Genomic DNA, 9970 nt, shown 5'->3' with positions numbered 1-9970 from the left:
TTTTACATTATATGTTTACTATAACATATTCAATAGATTATCTATCTTATTTTCTAAGTAGCAAATTCCATTTATTATATAAGTACAGTTATATGTATTATTCTTAAGTAATTCGATAGCATAATTCTTTTTACATTATTAGCATGCAGAAGTAAAACCCATCTATGCCTCGACAATATGCTCCATCAAATTAGAATGTTTTGAAGTCTTAGTCGTTGCTAATTTAACCTATCTTCAAGACCTCGACAATATGCTCCATCAAATTAGAATATTAGCCATGCAATTCAAAAGCAAAACTTGAATAGTAATGATCATTTATGAAGAAAATAAAAAATTAACTAATTAGCAGCTACCTTAGCCTTTAAATTAAATATGAACACGTTCAGCCAATTAAAACAAGCATATACGACTGATAAATGGTGTAAGTCAATCTGATTAATACATAACGTAAATAAAATCTTGTCTTATCTCTTAAATATGTTGACACTGCTCACATGCATTTCCGCGTGCCAATATTTAGTATAATCTACTGATCAATTATCGCAACTTGAAAATCTAGTCTTATTCTTTTGTTATGATGACTCACAACGAGAATGGATAGCAATATATGTTTTTTTTGTTGCATATATACCAGTATTAATTTACGTGTAAAAATCTATCAAAATTATTTTTTAAAAATATAGTAGGTATTAATCTATAACTTTAAAAATAATATAAGTTTAATGTTAAAAACTTTAAAGATTTAACCCATATAATTTAAATTTTAGATCCGTCTCTACCTATTTATTAAGCAAAGTAACTACCCAGATTTAAGATATTTAAAAGATACAGTTTTGTATACTGTACAAAAGTGATAGAAGCGTCAAACAGTACAATGAATTAAACATACGAGACAGATAAAGAAGATTTTAAACCTTTTCTTTTGCTTTCATCTCTTTGAAGTAAAATTTAAGTAAATTAGATTCTTACTTTTTTTCCTCTCTAAGTAACTAGACTAGCTAGATTAATTCGCATTTTCCTCGTTTTTTTTTCTTCCTTTCTTTGACCTAGAAATGTCTCTGATCTAGTGGGCTAGTGGCCTTGCCACCTTATTATACAAGGGCGATGCCTATGGGCTACGTGTGAATAGTTACGAATACAAAACGGACCAATTCAATAATATCTGCTAAAAACTAAGATTTCTTGAAATTTCAATTTCGACCATATGCACTAAATTTAAAGGTTTAGTAGGTAGTTACTCATGAAATGTGGTATTTCCTCTATAAAACTGTTCTGCAGAACAAGTCTTAAATTGAATCATGTATTAAATAAATAAGGTGGAAAATTAGGTCGTTTTCTTAATTAGGTAAATATAATCATATTTTTCCCTCCTCTTCATTAAGAAAAAGAATATGAAAATTTGTACACTTATCTCCTATCATAAATATTTAATCAGATACAAACACGTTAATTATAAATTTCCCCGGATTGCGATGTTAGATTATAACTTTATCTTCAGAAAAATCTTCTATGAGTAGTTGTCTACGTCGTTGCGGCGACTCTGGAGTATAAATTATTGATAACATTAGTCTTGAAATAAGTTTATTTGAAGAAAAATAAGAAAAATGGTAGTATATAATAACGCCATGCATGTACCGGTAGAATAATGCATATGACATAAACAAAATATTCCTTGGTCAAACAAACACTTACCCCCTTCATTTCCTAGCTCTCGCCCTTTTTCTATTTTTCTTTTTTTCTTTTTCAACAGAATGCGGCTCCTTCCCACCATTATATAACTAAAGTTGAAGGCCTCGTTCTTGGAAGAGAAGGTAACGACCACTTCTGTGTTCTGCTTCGAACAAGAAAAATCCCCAATCTTTTATTTGTTTATTAAAATTAGTACACCAAAAAAGAAAGACTCGGTCTTCTTTCTTCCTTTGGTCTGAAACTCCAAAATAGAATACCAATTAAGCTTTTGTCATCTTTTTCCTTCTCGCGTTCATATATACTGGAATATACACCTTTTTCTTAACCTAGCTTCTTTCATTTTCAAGAATTCGAGTTCCATAAATAGTAGGTTCACTACTTTTATTTCAACCTCCCTAAATTAATTCATTCATATTTTTCCTCAAAGAAAAAACTACAGCTAGCAATGCAAAATTCGGAAAATCATCACCCGCACCACCATCACCACCATTCGGACACAGAGATAATTGGAAATGACAGAGCGTCGTACAGTGGTCCGTTAAGCGGACCGTTGAACAAACGAGGCGGCAAAAAGAGTGCGAGATTTAACATCCCTGAATCTACCGACATAGGAACCAGTGTCGGAACCGGCGCCAAGTCCAATGATGATGCCTACGTTGAAATCACTCTCGATGTCCGCGAAGATTCCGTCGCTGTACACAGTGTCAAAACTGCCGGCGGTGATGACGTGGAAGATCCCGAGCTGGCTTTATTGGCTAAAGGTTTAGAGAAGAAGTCCACTTTAGGATCTTCACTTGTCCGAAATGCTTCTTCTAGAATTCGGCAAGTGTCGCAAGAGCTCAGGCGTTTGGCTTCCTTAAATAAACGCCCAATTCCTACTGGTAGATTTGATAGGAATAAATCAGCTGCTGCTCATGCTCTTAAAGGTCTAAAGTTTATTAGCAAAACTGACGGCGGCGCTGGTTGGGCCGCCGTCGAGAAGCGGTTCGATGAGATTACCGCTTCCACTACTGGCTTGCTTCCTCGTGCCAAGTTTGGAGAATGTATAGGTATATTTAAATGAATTTTAGTCACAACCAATAATTATTTCGTGCTGAATACTTTGTCTTATCTTATGGTTTTGATTTCTTGAGCTTGTTAAACTGAAAAAAAGAAAATCTATATTTTCCAATGTTAGGTATGAATAAGGAGTCTAAGGAATTTGCTGTAGAGCTATATGATGCGCTAGCTCGGAGGAGAAATATTACAACTGATTCCATTAACAAAGCACAGCTCAAAGAGTTCTGGGACCAAGTGGCTGACCAAAGTTTTGATTCTCGGCTTCAAACTTTCTTTGACATGTAAGGATTAATTACAGTTCTATACATTTTATCTGTACATTAGTTAAGCATCTCAGATCAATAGTTGAGATCTGAATCGTGTGATGAATTAAATGCAGGGTTGATAAAGATGCTGATGGTAGAATCACAGAAGAAGAAGTCAGAGAGGTATATATTTTTTAATTCTATTTTATTTACTATTTTATTATACGTCAGAAACTCGGAATGACATTGACAAAGTCGTTCCTAATTTTTTTTAATTACTAAAATTGATTTGCATTTGCAGATTATAGGCCTTAGCGCGTCTGCCAACAGGCTGTCAACAATCCAGAAACAAGCTGATGAATACGCGGCTATGATCATGGAAGAGTTGGATCCTAACAACCTCGGATATATTATGGTAATTTAGTGGCATTAATTAATTAGACTATTAAATCTATAATCCTAAGTTGAAAATTAACTGTTAATGCTATGATATTGAACAGATTGAGAACTTGGAAATGCTTTTATTGCAAGCTCCAAATCAGTCAGTGCAAAGAGGAGGCGAAAGCCGGAACTTAAGTCAAATGCTAAGTCAAAAACTTAAGCATACACAAGAGAGAAATCCAATAGTAAGATGGTACAAGAGTTTTATGTACTTTTTGCTGGATAATTGGCAAAGAGTTTGGGTATTGTTACTTTGGATTGGAATTATGGCTGGTCTATTTACTTGGAAGTATATACAGTATAAAGAAAAAGCTGCATATAAAGTCATGGGTCCCTGTGTGTGTTTTGCCAAGGGTGCTGCTGAAACACTCAAGCTCAACATGGCAATTATTTTACTTCCGGTTTGCAGAAACACAATCACATGGCTTCGTAGTAAAACCAGATTAGGTGCTGCTGTTCCATTTGATGATAACCTTAATTTTCACAAAGTAAGTTGATTATTCCTTTATTTTTAGCGGATTTTCTCATAGGGATTGTTAAACAAATAGTTTATACATATCTTATATATCTGTCTAATTTATTTTTAGTTTAAGAGATTATGTGTCTTCTTTCTTATATAACCAAAAACATTGCATTGCCTACTTTGACCCAATATTTTGTCCTCTTGAGCTTTAACTTAAAAGGCTCGAGCCTCAATTTCTCCTTCCATTCTGATGTGGAATTTACCTAATTATAAGCTTTACCGTTGGCGGTCCATCGGCTGTTTACACAAAACTAATCGGATTCTTTTTTCCCCCTATTGTTTAGGTGATAGCAGTGGCAATTGCACTTGGGGTTGGAGTACACGGACTATCTCACTTGACATGTGATTTTCCTCGGCTTTTAAATGCTAGTGAAGAAGAATATGAACCAATGAAGTACTATTTTGGAGATCAGCCTGAAAGCTATTGGTGGTTTATAAAAGGAGTAGAAGGGGTAACTGGAATTATAATGGTGGTTCTAATGGCAATAGCATTTACTCTAGCAACCCCATGGTTTAGAAGGAATAGAGTCAGTTTGCCAAAACCATTTCACAAACTCACTGGATTTAATGCCTTTTGGTACTCACACCATCTCTTTGTTATTGTCTATACTCTGTTCATTGTCCATGGTGAAAAGCTATACATTACCAAAGATTGGTACAAGAGAACGGTTAGTAAATATATTCAAATCTTTAGCATTTTCTTTTGTATTTTCATTTAAGTTTCTTTGTTGAAAAGTTGCTAAAATTTGGACTAAATTTTCATAATGTGCAGACATGGATGTACTTAACTATCCCAATCATACTATATGCTAGTGAAAGGTTGATTAGGGCATTGAGGTCAAGCATCAAAGCTGTTAAGATTTTGAAGGTAAGTCGAATTCGACAAATTGTCGTGTTCGTAATAATTTTAAGGGGAATTCGCATTTTAGTCCCTCAATTATTGACAATTTCCAATTTTAGTCTGTGTGATATTTATTTTAGCATAATTAACCTTCAGTTAATTTAAATTAAAACTTATGATCCTTTGGCTGATAAATCTTTACAATGAGAGATTAACAGCTAAATCATTTATATACACATGCATTAGATATGTTTAACTTCTATTATTACTCCATAATTGGAGGTAATAAAATAGAGTAAATTAATGTATTTCCTATATAAAGGGACCAAAAACACACTAGTTAATTGAAAGTTAGTCAAATATCATAAGGATCAAACTTATAATTTACCTATAATCGAGGGACTAAAAGTACAATTATCCATATAGTCATGAATGTGTGTTAGTAAAAATGAAGATTGACTAATTGATAGTGTGGAAAATGTAGGTGGCAGTATATCCAGGAAATGTCTTGGCACTTCACATGTCAAAGCCACAGGGCTACAAATACAAAAGTGGGCAATACATGTTTGTCAACTGTGCTGCAGTTTCTCCATTTGAGTGGTAGGTGAAGCTTTTTAAATTAAATAGATATTACCCATTATTATTAAGTCACAAGGGTCACTGTTAATTACTACGTCTCTCTACGCTGTATTTGCTGACTTTAATTACATTATTATCGATTTCAGGCATCCATTTTCAATTACTTCGGCCCCAGGAGATGACTATCTCAGTGTCCATATTCGAACTCTTGGTGATTGGACCAGACAACTTAAAACTGTTTTCTCTGAGGTAATTAGTCCTCTAAATATAATTAATTAATTGTACATAATGGCTTAAAATCAACCTCAGTACTTGGAATTTCTGAATTTTATAACCTACATGTCCTTATTATATGCAACATTGTTTTGGCGATATGCATCAAAATAGTAGAGCCTGTGATATCCCACTTTGGATGACAGCTTTAAAAGCAGCCCCTTATACTTTTGCTTTTGTCGTTTTTTTTTCTTTTTCCAAAAGTACATTTTAATTTCACTGTGTTAATGTTAATCATTGATCTTAATGAATTAATTATAGTATTTTGGTCTTTGGTAGGTTTGCCAGCCACCACCTAATGGAAAAAGTGGACTCCTCAGAGCTGACTACTTGCAAGGAGAGAATAATCCTAAGTAAGTCTTTCTCCATTCTATAATCCTATTTAGAGCACACTGATTAAGGAAAACAGCTCTCAACAAAATTCAGTATAAAATTAAAAATCCCCCACCTTAATATCTGGAGATACTATTTTAATACTACCAATTTTTTTTATAATTTAATTTAATACTGCGAATGTAATTGTACTTTTCCATTATTTTAGAACTTATGATGATCGTGATTTGTAATGGATACTAGGTCACAATCTGGACTGGACTGGTTGGTATATATAACCAGAAGCGGATCCAGGATTTAAATTCTATGGGTTCAACTTTTGAAGTTTTTAGCAGTGAACCCATTATATATTTAAAGTTATGGATTCATATATACCATTTTTGTAATTTTAATAGATTTTTACATATAAATTTTTACTGCATGTCGAAAGTTATGGGTTCAATTGAACCATCGATAATGCAGTACATCCGGCCCTGCATATAACAAACTTGGGATCTCTTTTATCTTAATGAATCTGTACAAGATTTGGATGGACCATTCCTTAAAGTACTGCAGGCTTGTTATTTTGTAAAATTAATGGGATAGGAACAAGGACGGATAAAACAAAAATCAATTATTGGTTGATATTTTATGAAAATGGAATCTTTGCTTGCAAGATATTATAGAGTAAATGGATTTGACATATATCTACTAGCCATGTAAATAATTTTGTAGCAATTTTACCTGCTATAGCAGGTTACTTTTAAGTATCTTTTAAGTGATCTAAGGTAAAAATTTATAAACATTATCTGCTAAGAGGTTAAACTCATTAGTAAAAAAAAAAATATTACTTTTTTTCGAAATTAGTGTTTAATTAGTGTTTAGCCTTAAATTTCAAATCCAGCTTGAAGTTGAATTCCAAAATTTTCCGGAATTCAAAAAGCTATTTTTCACAATTTTTCTCTCCAAATCACTCACAAAAATTCAACAACAATACCAAACTGATATTTATGTCCAAAAACAACTCCAATTTTTCAGATCCCATTTTCAACTTTTTTTTTTTTATTTTGTTTTTTGAAATTTCACAATTCTTATGTCCCTAGTAATTATATAGCATAGCTAATGGAAAATTTCCAATGTGTGATGATTGCAGTTTCCCAAGGGTGTTAATAGATGGACCATATGGAGCACCAGCACAAGACTACAAGAAATATGAGGTGGTTTTGTTGGTGGGTCTTGGAATTGGAGCCACACCAATGATCAGTATTGTTAAAGACATTGTCAACAACATGAAGGCAATGGACGAAGAAGAAAATTCTTCCTTGGAAGATGGACACAATAATAATATGGCACCAAATTCTAGCCCCAATATTGCAAAAAATAAGGGTAATAAATCAGGTTCAGCAAGTGGAGGAAATAATTTCAATACAAGGAGAGCATATTTCTATTGGGTTACTAGAGAACAAGGTTCATTTGATTGGTTCAAAGGTATAATGAATGAAGCTGCTGAAATGGACCATAAGGGAGTAATTGAAATGCACAATTATTGTACTAGTGTTTATGAAGAAGGTGATGCTCGTTCTGCTCTTATTACTATGCTTCAGTCTCTTCACCATGCCAAAAATGGTGTTGACATTGTATCTGGCACCAGAGTTAAGTCGCATTTTGCTAAACCTAATTGGCGAAATGTCTACAAACGCATTGCTCTCAACCACCCTGATGCTAAAGTTGGTAAGTATTTATCTTCTTCTAATTTCATTTCATGTTTTTCTTTTTCAGACTTACAGCCCGTTTTAATTGACTTAAAAAAAAGTGACTTTTCACCTTAAATAATTTTAAGCCAAAAAGCAATCAACTTATTATTTTTGGTTTGTTTAAACAGCTTTAAACTTATTTTTAATCACTTTTTGATTTTGCTAAATATCAAAAAAGCGTTTAAAAGTTTATTTGACCAGTTTATAAGCCAATCCAAGGCCTTTAAAGTCTCACGATTTTATCTTGTAACCTAAAAGGCCAAATGGACGATTGAATTCCTCAATTCGTCCAACTTTCTCTCTCATTATGACGTGGGATTTGGCTTAATGCAAATTTCATAACAAATTTCTTTTAAATTTAGCCGTTAGTGATCCATGAGCTGTTATGCTTATTGAGATAGATATATCTCCCACAAAAATATCAACTTCTACGTGTTAAAAAACCTTTAGACTTTTTGGTATCTATGTCCTTATTAAAGTTAAAAAAGATTGTTTAATTGGTCAAGTTTTTCTTTGTGAAAGCAATTGGTCACTTTCAATTTCCTGTCAAGACATCAATTGTCGATGGCTTAATTACTCGTTTTTTTCCCTTTTTTGACAATTTGCAGGGGTCTTCTATTGTGGGGCACCAGCACTGACCAAAGAGCTAAGACAACACGCTTTGGATTTTTCACACAAGACATCCACCAAGTTTGATTTCCATAAAGAAAATTTTTGATCAAAGAATAGACCATTAAGCAGAGCATTTTAAAAACAGCTAAGGACACAAGTTGTTTTCTAGAATCTACCACCTCTCCCTATTGTGTACAGATAATGTTGCACTTCAAGTTGATATATAGTTGTGGTTGTGATGTTACTATATTACAAAATAATAAGATTATTTCTAGTATATAGATAGATACCAAGGGAATTAAGAATGTGCCTTCCATAAATTGAGAGGCAAATACCAAGGCAGGCAGAAGATAGTGGAGTTGAACCTCTTTTGATGGGTGCCACCCACCAGTAAAATTTGATTTTCTAAGGTGGCTGTCATCATTTTTGTTATTGTTTAATTTTTTTGGGTACTTTTTTATGTGGTGGAATAGAAAGCCAACGAGCCACCAACTTAGTAATTATTGACCATGATACGTCTATGTTTAATTAATAGTTTCCAGTAATAATTTTGACTAGGCCTTCTTGTATAAAAGAGCTAAATTGTTTGGAGACCATAAGTGAATGCTATAGAATTATTACTCTTTATAGTGGCTGAAAAAATGTTATTATCATTAGTGCCAAAAAAGAAAAAAGAAAAAACATTGATAGTATTAATTTTTCGTTTAACTTCCAGTTGGTTGTCTTCACCTTCGACAAAGGCGTCCCTTTCCGTAGCTCTTCACCCAAAGTCTTTTAAAAAATTAAGGTTAAAATTAAAAATAAAAATTTATTCCACTTATCTAGTATACACAAAGATCATATTTTAGATTATAACCTGCATATCTCATGTTTAGTCCGATAAACCAAACATCTATCAATAAAAATATATCCACCAAATAATTCCATATCATTTAGCTCACGATATTATAATTTCGGGATAACTTCGATGCCAACCAGACTACCCTAAGAGTACTGGACCCTCCACTAATATTTATACTTTGAAGCCAAACATTCGGACTTTCTACATGAATTCCTGCTAATCTCTAACGCAACAATCCGGTGTAAACACGCAAGTGGGATCTGAGGAAGGTAAGATTTATGCAGCCTTACCCCTATCTTGGAAGGGCAGAGAGATTGTTTCCGATAGACCCTCGGCTAAGGATAAAAGGGATACCATACTAACAGTAATACTATTGAGCTAAGGAAGACAAACGGAAACGGTCGACTACCTACTAATCTTCTACCCTAATTCTCGACCTCCACACCCTACTAATCTCTAATGCAAAAATAAGAAATACAGGTTCTTGCCAACGCTTCTCTTCGGCTAACTAGTTGCTGTTTTCAATCTGTTTGAGATTCAAATTGTTATTTATGGAAATAACAAGACTATTGTGAATCAATCAGTTGCTGGCTCTATACAATGGCCTTACCGTTGGTATTGCCTATCCCCCAAAGAGGATTATAAGCTTCTTTGCCAAAAAACATGCATCAAGAGGTACAGTGCTAGACACCATAGGGGAAGCTGCTTTCGTACCTCCAGCCTTTCAAGAATTCGTGAAGTTTTATCATCAAATTTTCCAGTACTTTGACTGCTTTTTGAGCCAAGTTATAGCATGGGGGA

The 9970-nt window shown here is 33.5% G+C and overlaps 1 protein-coding gene across 1 annotated transcript; it reads left to right on the top strand.

The window, feature by feature from the left end:
• Positions 1 to 1586: 1586 nt before the first annotated feature.
• LOC107774415 (respiratory burst oxidase homolog protein C) lies at positions 1587 to 8828 on the top strand. The gene is made up of 12 exons (XM_016593941.2): positions 1587 to 2738; positions 2867 to 3029; positions 3128 to 3176; positions 3295 to 3408; positions 3494 to 3922; positions 4242 to 4625; positions 4730 to 4825; positions 5283 to 5398; positions 5524 to 5626; positions 5930 to 6003; positions 7116 to 7693; positions 8325 to 8828. The coding sequence occupies exons 1-12, from the start codon at positions 2135 to 2137 to the stop codon at positions 8432 to 8434; spliced, it is 2820 nt and encodes a 939-aa protein (XP_016449427.2). The 5' UTR covers positions 1587 to 2134; the 3' UTR covers positions 8435 to 8828.
• The last annotated feature ends 1142 nt before the right edge of the window (positions 8829 to 9970 follow it).

The sequence above is a fragment of the Nicotiana tabacum genome, chromosome 4, assembly GCF_000715075.1.
Source record: "Nicotiana tabacum cultivar K326 chromosome 4, ASM71507v2, whole genome shotgun sequence".
Lineage (NCBI taxonomy): Eukaryota > Viridiplantae > Streptophyta > Magnoliopsida > Solanales > Solanaceae > Nicotiana > Nicotiana tabacum.
This window is presented reverse-complemented; position numbering and strand designations above follow the sequence as displayed.